Below are 19,656 nucleotides of genomic sequence, written 5' to 3' on the forward strand. Positions count from 1 at the left end.
AAAAAAAAAAAAAGAAGTCACAGAAAAGCGCAAAGCCATTCGACTCACCAGAAGATTAAAATGGCAGGGGCGGGGCTGGGGAGTGTGGATGGGGTTGTTTCATGTAAACTGTTCTTGAGTCAAATGAATCCCCACACTAACAGCATTTCCATCTGCTCACTGACAACACTGTTTCAATAAATGTAGAAAGCAAAAAAAAAAAAAAAAAAAAAAAAAAGTGTGTTATATTGGTATCTTCAAGGTCTTTAAGCAGAATTTGGGGTAGATCTTCACTTGTTCTTTATCTCAATGCCCCCAAATTAATTAGTGGTGGTGGTGGTGGGTGGTACTTCAGGGTACATGGCCATGTTTTTTACTAATTTATTTATTCATCACACCAAGGCATCCTATTATTTAGGATGGAGTGGGTCTTGTTGGGCATCATGTCCAAGGTGACAACAGGAAATTCCAGGTTTCTGTTAAACTGACTCTAGAACTCCATCTCTTATTCTGGTGGTTTTACTTTATATCTCAGAGTTGTTGTCTCTTTCACGAGGAATGGCCCCTCAGGTTCTATGGCCTTATAGTCAGGGCTCAGTGTGCAGACCCTGCTGCAGATGTCAGAACCATGGGAAATGCTGAGAGAGTAGAAGCATTCTTAAGTGGAACAGTTGGTGGTTCCTTTAGGGCTCCCAGTAGCACTTTTCCACTGGGGTTCTTCTTCTCTTCAGGTTAACTAGGGGATCTTATGGATTTTTCCCTGACAACAGTATATACTGCCTGTGGCAGTTTGACCCTTTAGCCCCCTGCTATTTAAATGGTGGTCCATGGATTAGCAGCAGCAGCAGCATCACCTGGGAGCTTGTTAGACATGAATAATCTCAGGCACCAGAATCAGAAAGTGCATAGAAAATCCCTGGGCAATTTGTGTGGATATCATAGTTTGAGCATCATGGCTTTAATCAACAACAGTGGTTCACAATTCTGGCTGTGCATTAGAATCACCTGGGGAGCTAAAATATTCATCTCTAGTACACTACAGACCAATTACATAAGAGTCTCTGGGGGTAGGACCCAACTTTCAGTACATTTTATTATAAAGCCCCCCAGAAGAGATACTAATATGCATCCAAGTTGGAGGGCCAGTGACCTAGAAGAGCAGGGGTTTTCAACCTTGGCTGCAATATCAGGAGCACTCGGGAGGCATCAACTTCCTATGCTCAGGCCCTGAGATCCTGATTTAGTTGACTTGAGATGGAGCTGGGTATCTGCATTTTGTTATGTCTTCCCCATTAATAGTTGAGAATCATTTCCCAGACAAAAGTTTTGTCATTGTATAGACCCTGCAAGGATGCAGGGAGGGGAAGCAGTCTCATGAACAACTGTGTCTCCTCATTGTTTCTGAGCCAAGGTAGGTTCTCCGTGACCACCTTAGGATGACTGTAAGAGATGCATCTGGCTATTGGATACACTCTGCAGGCTTAGGAGAATGTAGCAGATTCAGAGCACATTTACCCTGCCATTAGCCTCTACTTGCCTATCAAGGAAAATGAAGCAGCTGACACCACAGTGAAAACAGGCAGGAAGCTCTTGACCCTGCTTGCCATAGGCACCGGGGTGCAAGGCAAGCTGTGCACTTGAGCGTTTACTACTTGCTTTACTGCTGAGCCTCATCCTACCTATGGAGGGAGCAATGGCTGAACTCAAGGGCCTTGTGGCCTGGGCAAGCCAAAGGAATAATTAAACAAAGAGGGTATTTTGCAGGCATCACAGTGACATGGCCTCTGTGGGTGAACAGAATAAAACTGGACATAAACATTTGTTTTAGAGACAAGTTCTCACCAGTTGGTTTCATTTTAGGGCTGTGCTGAGCTCTAGAGATCCAGGTGAGCTGAAGGAGGACATGTAACTCTGTTTACCATATGTCTATTCTCTTTAGGGTTTTAAAATGGCTCTGGGTCTCTGGGAACTCTAGGGGACTGCTGTTATCCTACCTGCCTAATTCAGGCTCCCAGTGTAGGAGCTGAGGTCCTAAGGTGTGCATAGATGTCAGTTCCATCCCTCATAATCTTTATTTTTCCTTCACAGTTGGCGACATGGGACTCAGAGAAGGGCTTGAATGGCAGCTTGCAAGAGAGGCCCATGGGCAGCCGCCTCCAAGGATTGACTCTCAAAGTGGTGACTGTCTTGGTAGGATCATGGGGACATTCTGGGAGCTACACCATCCAGGCTGTTGAATCAGAGGCTGCTTTCTGTTTCATGCTGGGTTTTGGGAGAAGAGAATCTTGAGGAGTGTTATGAGCTTTCATAAGGCCTTTCATTTAACTAATTGTGTGAATAATGAAAGGAAGAGTGAGATTGATGTTTCTGCCCCAGGACCTCTGTGCTTTCCATAGGAAGTCCCTGAGCTGCTCTAGAAAAGGACTTCTCATCCACAGCCTCCTCTGAGGACCAGAGGGGGCCCAGCTGCTCCCCTTGTTCTTGGATGTAAACTGGATCTTGACCCACTACTGGTCCTTAGGAGAGCTGTTCTGGTAGCCAGAACCCCAAGATAGATGCTGGAGGAGGACATTCTCCTAGCACCCAACACTACTGATGGGCTCATGTGACACAAGTTCAGAATGAAGACCATTTGGTAGTTGCAACTTTTCTGCATGGGTATCGTGGAATCATAGACTTTTGCATTTGTAAGAGACCTTAAAAGCATCTTCCTTTCAATTGCTTTTTTCACATTTTTATAAAAACTGCAGGAGACGTTATAGATTTGCCTCTTATTGACTGGGTCACACATGCCCAAATGTCCCTTCTGTCCCAGCAGACACTAGCATTCCCTTGGCTTAGAAATCTTTGGCAGCAGTATTTGTGCATTTCCTGTTTGCACACCACAAACAAGCTTTACACCCTGTTTCCCAACACCACTAAATTAATGAGCTATACTCCCTGGAACTGTTTGCCAAAGGCCCCTTGTTCAGTTTCACACAAGAAGGAAGGGGAATGGTGGTGAGCGCTTTCAGACGACCACCTCGCTCACATGTGGCATAGCACAACATGTGCAGGTGTGAGCGTGGCATGGCTTTGAACTCGGAACTCTAGGTTTGAATTCTATCTTACCCTTTGGCTTCTGGTCTGGCCTTGGCCAGTTAATCCACATCCACTTTCTAGTATTGCTAGTAGACATAATGCTTTTTCTCTCAACCTAATGTCACAGAACTTTATTACCACTTATTATCCTGGATGAGAAGTTTCATGTTTCTTATGTGGGCCTCGTATAATTTTGGCATATTCTAAGGACACGGTCCTAACTCTGCATGGATGTTACAAATGGAGGAAGGAAAACAAACCATATTATTCAGGGAACTAGGGGTTGGAGCAGAGCCCGGGATAACAACATAGGACAAATGAATCTCCACTCCTCTGTATGGACCTACTGATTGGAGTGATCATTCTGTGCACTCTTCCTTGAGTGTCCATACACGGCTTTTAGAAAAGGGCGGGTAAGTTGAGCCTCCAGTCCTAAATTGGGGAACTGCAAATGTTCTAATCAGATCTTTCTCTCTAACAATACACTCGAGATATGTGTTAATGAACCTGTTATTTAATTGGAGAACCTTCATTCTGTTGTCCTCAGGAAGAGCCTTTCGTGATGGTGGCTGAGAACATCCTAGGACAGCCCAAGCGCTACAAAGGGTTCTCCATAGATGTCCTGGATGCACTGGCCAAGGCTCTGGGCTTCAAATATGAGATTTATCAAGCCCCTGATGGCAGGTATGGTCACCAGCTCCATAACACCTCCTGGAACGGGATGATCGGGGAGCTCATCAGCAAGGTAGGTCCCCACAGCAGATCCAGGGGGAGGGGCACCCTAGTCTTCCTCTGGGGTAATATCTAAACTTGACCAGTTGCACCGTGGAAACCTTGGGACCAGCTAAACAGACCACAGTTACCATTCTTCACACACAAAGGCTCTTTTGTCCTCAAATCCCCTGCTACATCCATTTCTGCTCTTGTATCTCCTCATCCCTGACACTCTGTGTTACCTCCCTGCCCACTTCTGTCATTCATTTGAAGTCTATCATCCACTGTACCTACTCTGTAGCACACCCTTCAGGGAACCACCCCACACCCTACAGGGAACCTTCCCTGGTGGGAAGCAGAAACCTAGTTCCCACCAGGGGTACTGGTGAGTGCTTATTCTCCTATCCCTCATAGACCACAGGTAGGATATGCATACACATGTGTGTGTCTACATTGCTATGTGTGGATGGTGTGGCATCCCACAGGTCCTCATACTCATTTAAATCGTACTCTTCTTCCCTCCCGTAGAAACTGCATCCTCATTGAAACTCATGGCATGAGGCCAACTTACCATGTCCCCCTTGTCATCTCATGACCTTGGGTTGTTTCCCCATGATCATTGATCATGATGGCATCTGACTCAAGTCCTCCATCTCCATTATTCCTCCTGCCACCATTCTGACAACTTCTGACATCCCTGTAGACAACTCTGGACTCCCAGTACTTTGACATCCTCACCTCCAGGGAGCTTTGCTTTGCTCCACTCCATTGTTCACCCCCATGCATCTTGTTAGCATCTTACATGTCACCATCACTAGCCCACTGCATGACCACAACAAGTTGTCCTTCTGACTCTTTTGAACCTTTACTCTGACAGCAAAGGCCCTTTGCTTTTTAAATCTGTAAAGGCAGACACTAGGCTTGTCATTCCTCTGATTTCTATTAATCTTTTTAAGAAACAGCTTTACTATGATAAATTCACATACTATAAAATTTATCCATTTTAGATATACAACTCAATGATTTTTAGTAAAGGTACTGGGTTGTGCAACCTTCATTATAATCCAGTTTTAGAATACTTCTGTCACCCCATTGAGATCTTTCATACCTACTTATAGTTAATGCCACTCCCACCCCCAGCCCTAGGCAACCATTAATCTACTTTGTATCTTAGAGAGTTGCTTCAGTGAACATTTTGTATACAAGATGTGGTCTTTTGTGTCATACAAGATGTGGTCTTTTGAATCATACAAGATGTGGTCTTTTGTGTCTGGTTCTTTCCACGTAGTGTGTGTATTTGAGGTCCATCTTTCTCTGCGGCTTCTGTGCCTTTCTGATACTGCATCCTCCATGGGTGGCCAGATAAATCCCTCCCCTCTTCATCCCTTGTGACTCCCTCTGTTCTCGACTTTTTTCTTGCACCCTAAGCCTGAATGGATTCTATTATCTATCCTCTTCACTCTGAAATCTAGGTTGCTGCACTCAATTAGAGAAGGAAATTACAAATCTGTCCAGATTGATGTAGAAACCCTGTGTGGTCTCCAGAATCAGCTGGGCCCTTCAGTACTGCCAGAATCTTTTAACTTGTCCTCTTTTGGGCTCCTTGGCTATGTCTCTCAGAGACTGTTTAAAAAGTTTACCTTTCTTCTTGAGCTACCTAAGAATCTTCTATCCTTCCCAACTAAAAAAAAAAAAAAATGATTGCACTTCTATATTGGGGAAATAAACTGAGACTTTGGGACATAAAATTGTACTTCTAATGCCTATGAAATTTACATCTGCAGGCACCTGCCATCTCCCACAGAGGGGAGTGTCCCCTGTCCCCTGTCAGTCTCTCCCACTGTCACAGGACAACCCCTCCACCTGTGTCATGAGTTGATTCCTTTGTGCCTCCTTCAAACTTTGCTTCATAAATTAGTTTACCTTTATTCTGTGTTATAAGCCTATCCTGCTCCACTAAATTTCTTTTTAAGCCCTTAAATATGCTCCAAACCTTCCTAATCCTAAAAATAGTCCCCGGACATTGGGATTTTTAGAAGAGAGGCAAGAACCAGAGGTGCCAGTGTGACAAGTGTAAGAGGAGGGTGTTGATAGGGTCACCTCCATATTTTGTCTTTACTCAAGGTACAGTATTAGATTTCAGTTTAGGACATGAGTGTATCTGTCCCTAGCCCACGTATTAAACCTTAAAAAAATCCTTCCACATGTGTTTCCCCAACTTGAGCATGGAGGTTGAATCAGTTGTCACTATTGGTCATTCTAAAAGAAACCAGTTCTGCTGATGCCTCCCACTTGGAGGGCCAAGAGCCCAGATCATTATGATGACTGCCTTTCAGTGCTCTTGTGACTAAAGGAAGACTCTAGGCCCCATTGTCACCTGGCACCCACCCATCCAGACATGAAGCTTGTAATCGCCCCAAACTTGGCAGCTTCATCCTCACAGTCTGGATCCATCTTAATGGGGTTTCTGTCTGTTTTTGAAATGGGAGCCCATTTTGGAAGGCAAACATCTTGGGAGATAATTTTGAGGTCCAGTAGGGAACGTCCATAGAGATTCTTCACACCATGGCTTTATCATGGAAGAATCAACCTGTGGGTCTGCAAGCCATGAATTAAGGGTGGGGGAAGATAGAAGTAAGTAGATGATCCCTTTATTCTTTCAGTATTTTACTCTCTGGCATAAAGTCTACCTATAAAACACTCAGTGGCTAATATGTTAATGAAGTCTAACATAGTGGTAGAACTCACCATATAACTTCTGAAGTGTTTTAGAAAAGAGAGAGATCAATGTGGGATAATAGAGTCTGAGGGGTGTGATGAAGAAATGGAGTGTGCCTCTGGTCTTAACATGTAGGGAGGATGCAGACAGGCTTAGAAGAAGATAGAAGGGCCTTCTTGGTGAAGGGTAGAGGGAAACATAGGGAAAATAAAAAGAAGATAGCTAAAGTTTGGTAGGAAAACAACAAGAAAGTGAAGATAAACTGTAATTCATAGAGAAATGAAGATGCTTTACTCGGCTCTTTTCTGTAGAAACCGTTTCCTGAAGTTTTTAGAAGAGAGAAACTTGTAAGGTGAAGGAAATAGTAACAGACAACTTAGTGTTGGATTTTCCTTACAATATTCAGACTCTCAGGGCGCCAGCTCTCAAATCCATTCCTCTGAAAAGAGCAGTTCAAAGGGCAGAAGGTGGATCTTGACCCAGGGCAGAACCCAACAGTAAGCTGAGGACTGCCGTCTGATGAGATGGCTTTGCCTTTCAGAGAGCAGACTTGGCCATCTCTGCCATCACCATCACCCCAGAAAGGGAGAGCGTTGTGGACTTCAGCAAGCGGTACATGGACTATTCAGTGGGAATTCTAATCAAGAAACCTGAGGAGAAAATCAGCATCTTCTCCCTCTTTGCTCCATTCGATTTTGCTGTGTGGGCCTGCATTGCAGCAGCCATCCCCGTGGTTGGTGTACTGATATTTGTGTTGAACAGGATACAGGCTGTGAGGGCTCAGAGTGCTGCCCAGCCCAGGCCATCAGCTTCTGCTACTCTGCACAGTGCCATCTGGATTGTCTATGGAGCCTTCGTACAGCAAGGTACCTTTCTGGTTCCCTGATCCTTGAATAGCTCTAGGGGCTTGGAAGAACTTATCCATTGGCAAAGTTCTCAGGTGCCTTTTACCAAAGTCATTTCAAATGCAATTTTACTTAATCTCTAGGACAGTACAAATATCATGTTGCACCCAACTTCCCTGAATAATATCAGAGATAAATTAAATGAAACAACAATAAGGAACTCAACTTCAATTCCTGATTCTCCACTTTAGATAAAATTAACTTTGGAGTTCTGCTTTGCACTTTTCTCCCCTCCTACATTAAAGTGATTGCTATGCACATGAGGTTGTCAATGAAACTGTGAATCTTGCTTAAATTTGATGACTTAATGGGAAAAAAAAATCTCAATTGTGTTGCAATCATATAAGCAGTACTCCAGCCATTCTTGAGGTACAAATTCTCCTACCTCTGAGGGGTCTGAATGGCACTTCTATCCAGTAGTGAGTTATAGGATTGTGCCATTGTGACTGGAGCAACAAATTGCAAAGTTTCTAATGTGAGTGTTGGTCCTGTTTGCACCATGGCAAATGCTTTGTGAGGTTATGTAAGGAGATAAGCAGTGAGAAGCTCTCTTCTCCTAACACTTTAGAGACCAAGGAGAAATAATTGGCCTCAAAGAGGCTAAACTTCTAACTAAAAGTCTCATGCCATGATTTCTGAAAATTCTGGGGGAAGAAAAGCCATCTAGAGAGGGCTGAACACTAACAAAAGTGATATGGGACATCCCATTTCTGAAGTTTAAAAGAAAAGCCAGGGAGCCCTCCACGTAGGAGGTATTTCTATATTTACAGAATTCCCGAGTCTGCTATATATGAATTTGAAATTGGAAAGGGATCTTACATAAGGCTGCAGCCCTAGAAGTTCTTACCACTGTGAGGTAGAATCTCCTAACTGAAAGATTTTCATATTCAGACCCCCACCCTTGGTGTTTTGATGAACTCCACACCACTAGAAGCCCAATCCTAACTTTTCCATATTTTGTGGTCCTCTGCCCCTGTCCAAGATCCATGGTTTTAGGATCTTATCCCAGAATTGGCACAGATGCCCAGAGCCAGCTGGCAGTCACCTCCCTGGTTCCCAGCCCATCACCAGTGATAGCCTGTGTGCCTGACTGCAGGGCAGAGCACCTCCCTGGGGATGAGAGGGAGACCAGAAGCCACTGGCCAATCCACTTTGTCTGCCTCCTGCAGGTGGTGAATCTTCCGTGAACTCCGTGGCCATGCGCATCGTGATGGGCAGCTGGTGGCTCTTCACGCTCATTGTGTGCTCCTCTTACACAGCCAACCTTGCTGCCTTCCTCACAGTGTCCAGGATGGACAACCCCATAAGGTAAGCCTATTCCTCCTTCATCTGGAGCCAGCAGCTCAGAGAGGCTTTAAAGAGGATGTAAACCTTTCCAGGGCAGTGTGGTATGATGGAGAGAGCCCTGATCTGCAATCTGATGGTCTCCTGGAATCTTTAGTGTGTGGAGAAGAGCTTCACTCTTGTTGTATTTTATCTCAGGCAAAATTACATAAATGTATAAATTCATTAAATAATATTTCCTGCAAATTTAATGCTGGCTACAAAGCTAAGAAATCAATTAACAAATTACATTTCCTCAGACATTTAAACATTGATTACAAACTTATTTAATCAAAATTTTACAAATATTTAGTTAAAATTAATTTAAACCAGAAGTCTAATATGTTTTTTTCAATCTTCAAACACCTTAAAATGATTTTTTCAAAAATGCCAATTACCACAATAACTGGAAAACATATTTCATGCACATTTATATGATTATAAAATTATTGAAACCAAAAACTAAAAATATGTCTTCATTTTTACAAAATATTAAGATTATGGCAAAAAAGAACGAGCTCAATATAGCAAAAGAAATCTTGGAAGTGACTTTATTTTATGATCAGATTCCCAAATATAGAGCAAATTATAAAAAAAAGAACATGGACAAAGTGCATTTGGTTTGGATGTGTGGTTGCTGAAGTGGCCATAGGCATGGATCTGTTGTACACTTCATTGGGTACAATATTGGTTTCAATATTACCTCTAACTTGATGTCTGACTATGGTTTTTTGAGCCACTGCCTTTAGTAACATCTCCTTTAATTCATCACACTCACTGCCATCATATTGGTTCTTTTGATCCATAGCTCTTAATCAAGTCATCTATACTCAACCAGCCTCTATGGGTCTCAACTAGCTATTGAAAAGAGTTCAAACTCCTTGACTAGGATTCAAGATTCAGTATGATATTGTCTAATATCTTTATTAAATTGACGTTTTTATTGAGATAATTATAGATTCACATGTAGTCGTAAGAAAAATTGCAGAGAGGTTTCCTAGGATCCTTTACCCAGTCTTCTCAGTGGTAACATTTTGCAAAAGTCTAATATTATATCAAAACCAGGGTACTGACATTGATGCGGTTGACTGATTTTATTCACATTTCCCCTCTTATACTCATCTCTCTGTGTGTCTGTCTATATGTATGTCTGCATTCGGATCTATACTATTTTATCACTTATAAACTTGTATATCTGCACCACGTTAAAGATACTGAACAGATCTATCACCACAAGGATCCTTTATGTTGTTCTCTTACAACCACCCAACTTTTTTCATATTTCTTCCCCTGCCACTCTGTCCCCAACTCTGGCAATCATTAATTGTGCTCCATCTCTAAAATTTTGTCATTTCAGTATGTGATATAAATGGAATAATGCCTTTTGGCTTTGGCTTTTTCACTCAACATAATTCCTTAGAGATTCATCCACGTTTTCGTGCATATTAGTAGTTCACCGCTTTGATTATATCACATATACCACATAAGAGTAATATCACATATACCACAGTTTGTCTAACCATTCCCCCATTAGAGGACATCTGGGATGTTTCAAATTCTTGGCAATTATGAAAAAAGCTGCCATGAACATTTGTGTGCAGATTTTTGCGTGAACATGAGTTTTCATTTACATGTGATAAACACCCCAGAGTGCAATTGCTGGATCATATGGCAAGTTCATGTTGGGTATTGTAAGAAGGTATCAAACTGCTTTCCAGAGTGTCTGTACCATTTCATATTTCTGCCAGTGATGTAAGAATAATCCAGTTTCTCTGCATCTTTCCTGACATTTGGTATTGCCACTATTTTTCATTTTACCATTCTGATGGGTGTGGAGTCATACCTCATTGTGGTTTTATTTTGCACTTCCTTAATGACTAATGATGCTGCACACCTTTTTATGTGCTTATTTGCTATGTATATATCCCCTTCCATAAAATATCTGTTTTTAACTTTTCTAAATGGATTGCTTATTACTTTTGAGTTTTGAAAGTTCTTTATATATTTTACATACTAGTTCTTTGTCAGATAGGCGGTCAGCAAATATTTGCTGCCACTCTATAGCTTGTCTTTTCAAACTCTTGTCTTTTCACCATGAAAACGTTTTAATTTTGATGAGGTTCAATTTAGAAAATTATTTGCTTCACGAATCATGCTTTTGCTGTCAAGTCTTTTCCTAGCCTGAGACCCTGAAGATTTTCTACTTTTATTTTTTACTGAAAATGTTTGCATTTTACAGTTCAGTCCACAATCAATTTTGAGATAGTTTTATACAGTTTGAGGTTTAGGTTGAGAGCATTTTTTGTTTTGTTTTGTTTTGTTTTGTTTTGTCTGTCTGTTTTGGTATATGGATGTCCAATAGCTTTAATACTATTTGTTGAAAAGGCTATCCTTCCTCCATGGAATTGCTTTTGCATTTTGTGAGAAAACAGTTGGGCATATTTGTATGTTATCTAAATTGTCTATTCTGTTCCATTGTTATATATGGTTGTCCCTTTGCCAACACCATACTATTGTGATTACAGTAGCTATAGCATAAGCCTTATTATAGGGCAGAGTGATTCCTTCCATTTTAGTCTTCTTTGTTAGGATTATTTTAGCCATTCTTGGACTTACATCTATACATATAAATTTTTTCACATTTGTATTTTTTGTTATTTTCAAAATTATCAGCTAAAGGATTTCAGAATTGTATTCAGAGAAAATGGACTAATTGAAAAATTAACCATATAACACAATTAATTAAAATTTTCCTATTTAATAATTAATAAATAATGAAGTATCAGTGAATCTAATAGTGGATTGAGTTTGAACCCAGCTCAGTAGTTAGTCAACTAAATATTTTCCTCAAAAAATTGATAAAGCAAGTAGCCATTTACTATTATATTGATCTTTTGCTAAGTTTACTTATTTTTTTCTTTATTGAGGTATTACTGACAAATAAAAATTTACAGCATACAACATGATGTTTTGACGTTAACAGGGTCTTTCACTGAGAAAAGGTTTTAATTTTGATGAGGTCAAATTTAGAAATTTATTCTTTCATGGATCATTCTTTTTGATGTTGTCTTTGTCTATCCAGAGAGCCTTAGGATTTTTCTCCTGTTTTAAAATTCCTAACATTTTTATATTTTTACATTTTACATTTCATTCCACAATCAATTTTGAGTGAATTTCTGTATGAAATTTGAGGTAGAGGCTGAGGTCTTTTTTTTCAGTCTATGGATGCTGATATGATTTGGCTGTGCCCCTACCCAAATCTCAACCTGAATTGTATTTCCCAGAATTCCACATGTTGTGGGAGGGACCCAGGGAGAGGTAATTGAATCATAGGGGCCAGTCTTTCCCGTGCTATTCTCATGACAATGAATAAGTCTCACAAGATTTAATGTGGGCTTATCAGGGGTTTCTGCTTTTGCTTCTTCCTCATTTTCTCTTACCACCACCATGTAAGAAGAGCCTTTCACCTCCCACCATGATTCTGAGGCTTCCCTATCCATGTGAAACTGTAAGTCCAATTAAAACTTTTTTTTTTTTTGTTCCCAGTTTTGGATATGTCTTTATCAGCAGTGTGAAAACAAACTAATACAGTAAATTGGTACTGGAAGTGGGGCATTGCTGAAAAGGTACCCACAAATATAGAAGTTACTTTGGAATTGGGTAACAGGCAGAGGTTGGAACAATTTGGAGGGCTCAAAAGAAGACAGGAAAATGTGGGAAAGTCCTAGAGACCTGTTGAATGGCTTTGACAAAAATGCTGATAGTGATATGAACAATAAGGTCCAGGTTGAGGTGGTCTCAGATGGAGATGAGGAACTTATTGAGAACTGGAGCAAAGGTGACTCTTGTTATGTTTTAGCAAAGAGTAGTGGCATTTCTCCCCTGCCCTAGAGATTTGTGAAACTTTGAACTTGAGAGAGATGATTTAGGGTATCTGGTGGAAGAAATTTCTAAGAAGCAAAGCATTCAAAAGGTGACTTGGGTGCTATTAAAAGAATTCCATTTTAAAAGGGAAACAGCATAAAAGTTCAGAAAATTTGCAGCCTGACAAAGCAGTAGAAAAGAAACACCCATTTTTGGAGGAGAAATTCAAGCCAGCTGCAGAAATTTGCACAAGTAGCAAGGAGCCTAATGTTAATCCCCAAGACCATGGGGAAAATGTCTCCAGGCCATGTCAGCCCCTCCCATCACAGGCCCAGAGGCCTAGTAGCAAAATATGGTGTCATGGTCTGGGCCCAGGGTCCCTGTGCTGTGTGCTGCCTAGGGACTTGGTGCCGTGTCCCAGATGCTCCAGCCATGGCTGAAAGGGGCCAACATAGAGCTTGGACTGTGACTTCAGAGGGTGGAAGCCCCAAGCCTTGGCAGCTTTCACATGGTGTTGAGCCTGCAGGTACACAGAAGCAAAGAATTGAGGTTTGGGAACCTCTGCCTAGATTTCAGAAGATGTATAGAAATGCCTGGATGCCCAGGCAAAAGTTTGCTGCAGGGGCAAGGCCCTCATGGAGAACCTCTGCTAGGGTAGTGTGGAAGGGAAATGTGGAATTGGAGTCCCTACTGGGGTGTGGAGTCCCTATGTGGAAGTCAAGGAGTCAAGAATTGAGGTTTGAGAACCTTTGCCTAGATTTCAGAAGATGCGTAGAAATGCCTGGATGCCCAGGCAGAAGTTTGCTTCAGGGGTGAGGCCCTCATGGAGAATCTCTGCTAGGGCAGTGCAGAAGGGAAATGTGGGGTGTGGAGTCCCTGCACAGAGTCCCTACTGGGGCACTGTCTAGTGGAGCTGTGAGAAGAGGGCCACCATCCTTCTGACCACAGAATGATAGATCCACTAACAGCTTGCACCGTATGCCTGGAAAAGCCACAGACACTCAATGCTAGCCCATGAAAGCAGCCACGAGGGAGGCTGTACCCTGCAAAGCCACAGGGACAGAGTTCCCCAAGACCATGGGAACCCACCTCTTGCCTCAGTATGTCCTGGATGTGAGTCCTGGAGTCAAAGGAGATCATTTTGGAGCTTTAAAATCTGACTGCCTGCTGGATTTCGGACTTGCATGGGCCCTGTAACCCCTTTGTTGTGGCCAATTTCTCCCATTTAGAATGGCTATATTTACCCAATACCTGTATCTCCATTGTATCCAGGAAGTAACTAATTTGCTTTTGATTTTACAGGCTCACTAGCGGAACAGACTTGCCTTGTCTCAGATGAGACTTTGGACTGTGGACTTTTGGGTTAATGCTGAAATGAGTTAAGACTTTCGGGGACTGTTGGGAAGGCATGACTGCTTTTGAAATGTGAGGCCATGAGATTTGGAGGGGCCAGGATTGGAATAATATGGTTTGGCTCTGTCTGCATCCAAATCTCAGCTTGAATTGTATCTCCCAGAATTCCCACGTGTTGTGGGAGGGACCTAGGGAGAGGTAATTGAATCATAGGGACCAGTCTTTCTCATGCCGTTCTTGTGATAGCAAATAGTCTCACGAGATCTGATGGGTTTATCAGGGCTTTCTGCTTTTGCTTCTCCCTCATTTTCTCTTGCCTACACCATGTAAGAAGAACCTTTTGTCTCCCATCGTGATTCTGAGGCCTCCCCAGCCTTTTAGAACTTTAAGTCCAATTAAAACTTTTTTTTTTGTTCTCAGTTTCAGGTATGTCTTTATCAGCAGCATGAAAACAAACTAACACAGATACTTAATTGCTCCAGCACTATTTGTTGAAAAGGCTGTTCTTCTTCTATTGAATATAATGTTTGCATGTGCACTATGAAATGATTACCACAATGAAGCTAAGTAACATATCTGTTACCTCACATAGTTATCAGTTTTTTGTGTGTGATGAGAATATTTAAGATCTGCTGTTTTAGCCAATCTCAAATGTATAACACAATTTTATGAATTATAGCTGTACATTATATCTCCAGATCTTATTCATCATACCTAACTGAAATTCTGTACTATTTGACAAAATGCTCATAATTCCCCCACACTCCAGTCCCTGGCAGCCGCCATTCTCTGGCAACCAATAAACTTTCCGTTCCTATGAGTTTGACTCTTTAGATTCCAAATATAAGTGAGATCATTCAGTATGTGTCTTTCTGTGCCTAGCTTATTTGAGTTAACGTAATATAATATTTGAGTTAACATAGCAATATCCTCTAGGTTCACCCATGTTGTCACAATGGAAATATATTTTATTTATATATTATATATATTCATTATATATAATGTATCACATTTATATATTATATGTATATCTAATATATACAAATAATTGCATTTATATACATTATATATGTGTATATATAATATATAATCACATGTATATACATTATATAATATATGTGCATATATATAATATATCACATTTTCTTTGTCCAATTATTTGTGGATAAAAAGTTAGGTTGATTCTGGCTGGGTGCAGTGTCTCACACCTGTAATCGAGCACTTTGGGAGTCCAAGACGGGCGAATCACCTGAGGTCAGGAGTTCAAGACCAGCCTGGCAAACATGGTGAAACCCAGTCTCTACTAAAAATACAAAAATTAGCCAGGCAAGGTGGCGGGCGCCTGTAATCCCAGCTACTTAGGAGGCTGAGGCAGGAGAATCACTTGAATCTGAGAGGTGGAGGTTGCAGTGAGCCAAGATCATGCCACTGCACTGCAGCCTGGGCAATAGAGTGAGACTCCGTCTCAAAAAAAAAAAAAAAAAGTTAGTTATATATCTTGCCAATTTCTAATAATGCTGCAATGAACATGGTAGTGCAGACAAATATCTCTTCAAGATACTGATTTCATCTTCTTTGGCTCTGTATTAAGAAGTGGGATCACTGAATCATATGGTACTTCTATATTTAAGTTTTTGAGAAATTGCCATCCTGTTTTCCATATTCTTATCATCACTTGTTATTTTTTGTCTTTTTTTTTTTTTTTTTTACCATAGCCATTCTAACAGGTGTAAGGTGATACCTCATTATAGTTTTCATTTTTATTTTCCTGATGATAATTATGTTGAATATTTTTTTATACATCTTTTGGTCATTTATATGTCTTCTTTTGAGAAATGTCTATTCAGATCCTTGCCCATTTTTAAATTAAATTATTTGTTTTGTGGCTAGTGAGTTTTTGATTTCCTTATATATTTTGGATATTAGCACATTATTTGATTTTCTGTCATTTTGCAAGTTGTCTCTTCACTTTGTAGATTGTTTACTTTTCTATGTATAAGATTTTTAAATTTGATTCAGTTTTTTATCTGAATTTATCTATTTTTGTTTTTGTTGCCTGTGCTTTTGGGTCACATCCAAAAATTCATGCCCCAGACTAACGTCAAAAAGCTTTTTTCTTCTGGAAGTTTTACAGCTTCAGCTCTTACATTTAAGTTTTTAATTTATTTTGAGTTGGTTTTTGTGTATGGTGTGAAATAAGGGTCTATTTTCATTCTTTTGTGTGTGAATATTCAGTTTCTCCAACATCATTTATTAAAAAAGACTGTCTTCCCCATTGTGTGTTCTTTGCAACTTTGTCAAAGATCGATTGACTGCAAATGTGCCAATTTATTTCTGGGCTCTATTCTCTTTCATTGGTCTCTATATCTCGTTTTATGCCAATACCATATTGTTTTAATTACTATGACTGTCTACTATATTTTGAAATCAAGTAGTGTGATGTCTCCAGATTTGCTTCTCTTGTTTAAGATTGCATTGCTATTCAGAGGCCTTTTGTGGTCACAGGAATTTCACGATTTTTTTTTTCTATTTCTGTGAAGAATATCACTGGTATTTTGGTAGGGGTTATACCAAATCTATAGATCACTTTGGGTGGTATTAGCATATTAATGGTATTATTTTCTCCAGTCCATGAATGTAGGATACCTTTCCATTTATTTGTGTCTTCTTCAGTTTTTTCACCAATGTTTTATAGTTTACAGCATAGCATACAGATTTTTCACCTCCTTGGTATAATTTATACACAATAATTTTATTTTTATGCTATTTTAAGTAGAATTGTTTTCATGATTTGTTTGCAAATACTTTGTTGTTAGTTTATAGAAATATTCCTGATTTTTGTATGTTTATTTTGTATCCTGCAAATTTACTGCACTATGTATTAGTTCCTGCATTTGTTTGGTGAAGTCAAGGGTTTTCTATATAGGTCATGTCATCTACAAATATATGCAGTTTTACTTCTTTCTCTCTGATTTGAATGTCTTTTATTTCTTTTTTTTTTTTTTTTTTAACTTTTCTGTTCATGGGTACATGTACAGGTTTGTTTACAGATAAACTGTATGTCATGGGGGTTTGATGTACAGATAATTTTATCACCCAGATAAACATAGTACTTGATAGTCATTTTTTTCTGATACTCTCCTTCCTCCTAACCTCCACCCTCAAATATGTCCCGGTGTCTGTTGTTCCTCTCATAGTGTCTATCCATATGTTCTTGTTTAGCTTCCATTTATAAGTAAAAACATGTGGTATTTAGTTTTCTGTTCCTCTGTTAGTTTGCTTCAAATAATGGCCTTTAGCTCTATCCACGTTGCTGCAAAGAATATTATCTTGTTCTTTTTTATGGCTGCATAATATTCCATGGTATATATGTATCACATTTTCTTTATCTTTTATTTATTTGTATTGCCTAATTGTTCTGACTGTGCCTTCCAGTTCTATGTTGAATAGATATGGTGAGAGTGGGCAATTTGTTTTGTTCCCAATCTGGGAGGAAAAGCTTTTAGATTTTTACTGTTGAGTATGATGTTAGTCATAGGCTTCATATACGGCCTTTATCATGTTGAAGTACATGACATTTAGTCCCAATTTGCTGAAAGTTTTTATCATGAAAGATGTTAAATTTTCTGTAATTGATTTTTCTACATCTTTTGAGATAAATATATAATTTGTATCCTTCATTTTGTTAATGTAGTGCCTCCTATATCTTGATTTTTGTATGTTAAACCATCCTTGCATTCTGGGGGTAAGTTCCACTTGATCATGGGATTTTTTTTTTTTTAACATGCTATTGAATTGGGTTTGTAAGCATTTTGTTGAAGATTTGCACATCTATGTTATCTGGGATACTAGCCTGTAGTTTTCTTTTCTCGAAGATTCCTTGTCAGGCTTTGATATAAAGGTAGTGGTGGTCTTGTAAAATGAGTTTGAAAGCATTCCCTTCAATTTTTTGGGAAGTGTTTGAGAAGGACTGGCATTTTTCTTTCTTGGGAGGTTTCTGATTACTGTTCCAATCTTATTACCAATATTAATATGTTCAGATTTTCTGTTTCTTCAGCAATCAGTCTCAGTAGGTTGTATGTTGCTAGAAATTTATTCATTTCTTCTAAATTATTCAGTTTGCTGTTGCAAAATTATGTATAGTGTTCTCTTATGACCCTTTCTATTTCTGTGGTATTGATTGCTTCTCTTTCATTTATAATTTTATTTATTTGAGACTTACCACTTTTTTCTTAGTCTAGCTAAAGGTTTTTCAATTTTGTTTATCTTTCCAGAAAAGCCAATCTTAGTTTCATTGACCTTTGGTAGTGTCTGTCTAGTCTCTATTTTATTTATTTCTGCCCTAATCTTTATTATTTTCTTCTTTCTGCTAACTTTGGGCTTCGTTTGTTCTTCTTTTTGTAGTTCATTGAGATATAAAGTTAGAATATTTAAAATGTTTCTTTTTTAATGTAGTTTTAATCAACATTAACTTCCTTCTTAAAAGGGCTCATGCTGCATCCTATTATTTTTGGTATGCTTATGTTTCCATTTTTATTTGTCTCAAGAATTCTTTTAGTATCCCTTTTTATTTTTTCTATAATGTACTGGTTGTTTCAGGAATGTGTTTAATTTGCACATTTGATAAATTTTCTTATTTTTCTGTGGTTATTGATTTCTAGTTTCATAGCATTGTGCCTCGTGAAGATACTTGATATGATTTCAGTCTTCTCAAATTTGTTAAACTTGTTTTGTGTTCTAACATGTAATATATCCTGGAGAATGTTCCATGAAAGTTTGAAAGGAATGTGTATTCCGTGGCTATTAGATGGAGTGTTCTGTATGTGTTTGTTAGGACCATCTGGTCTACATTGTTGTTCAAGTCTGTTTTTACTTACTGACTTTCTGCCTAGATGATCTTTCCATTGTTGAAAGTGGGGCATTGAAGTCCCTGAGAATTCTTGTATCACTATTTCTCCCTTCAGTTTTGTCAAACTTTACTTATCATATTTATGTGTTTAATGTTGAGTGCATATATGTATATGTACACATGTGTGTCGATTTTGTTGGATGTAAGTTTAGTCAACCTATTCTATTACCACTTGCATGGAATATCTTTTTCCATCTTTTTTCTTTCAATATACTTGTCTGAATCTACAGTGAGACACCTGTACACAGCATATAGTTGGATCATGTTTAAAATCATTATGCTGATCTCTACTTTTAAATAAATGTTTAATCTGCTTATATTTAATATAATTTCCAAGAAAGGACTTAGTTCTACCATTTTGCTATTTGATTTCTATATGACTTACATTATTTGTGTTCCTCATGTTTTCTGCTGCTGCCTTCTTTTGTGTTAAATGGATATTTTTTTCCTTTTTTTTTTTTAATTATACTTTAAGTTCTAGGGTACATGTGCACAATGTGCAGGTTTGTTATATATGTATACTTGTGCCATGTTGGTGTGTTGCACCCATCAACTCGTCAGCACCCATCAACTCGTCATTTACATCAGGTGTAACTCCCAATGACATCCCTCCCCCTTCTCCCCTCCCCATAATAGGCCCCAGTGTGTGATGTCCCCTTTCAGAGCCCAAGTGATGTCATTGATCAATTCCCACCTATGAGTGAGGACATACAGTGTTTGGTTTTCTCTTCTTGCAATAGTTTGCTGAGAATGATGGTTTCCAGCTGCATCCATGTCCCTACAAAGGACACGAACTCATCCTTTTTTAT

General features: G+C 39.4%; 1 protein-coding gene across 1 annotated transcript in view; it reads left to right on the forward strand.

The window, feature by feature from the left end:
- The window catches only part of GRID1 (glutamate receptor, ionotropic, delta 1), an 840,572-nt gene that overhangs the window by 675,634 nt on the left and 145,282 nt on the right, over positions 1–19,656 (forward strand). The window contains exons 12-15 of the mRNA XM_011995401.1: positions 2,068–2,169; positions 3,608–3,805; positions 7,035–7,359; positions 8,568–8,706. Coding sequence (XP_011850791.1) covers positions 2,068–2,169; positions 3,608–3,805; positions 7,035–7,359; positions 8,568–8,706 — 764 coding nt within the window. The remainder of the gene's footprint in view (positions 1–2,067; positions 2,170–3,607; positions 3,806–7,034; positions 7,360–8,567; positions 8,707–19,656) is intronic.

The sequence above is a fragment of the Mandrillus leucophaeus genome, unplaced genomic scaffold (genome assembly GCF_000951045.1).
Source record: "Mandrillus leucophaeus isolate KB7577 unplaced genomic scaffold, Mleu.le_1.0 Scaffold488, whole genome shotgun sequence".
Taxonomy (NCBI): Eukaryota; Metazoa; Chordata; class Mammalia; order Primates; family Cercopithecidae; genus Mandrillus; species Mandrillus leucophaeus.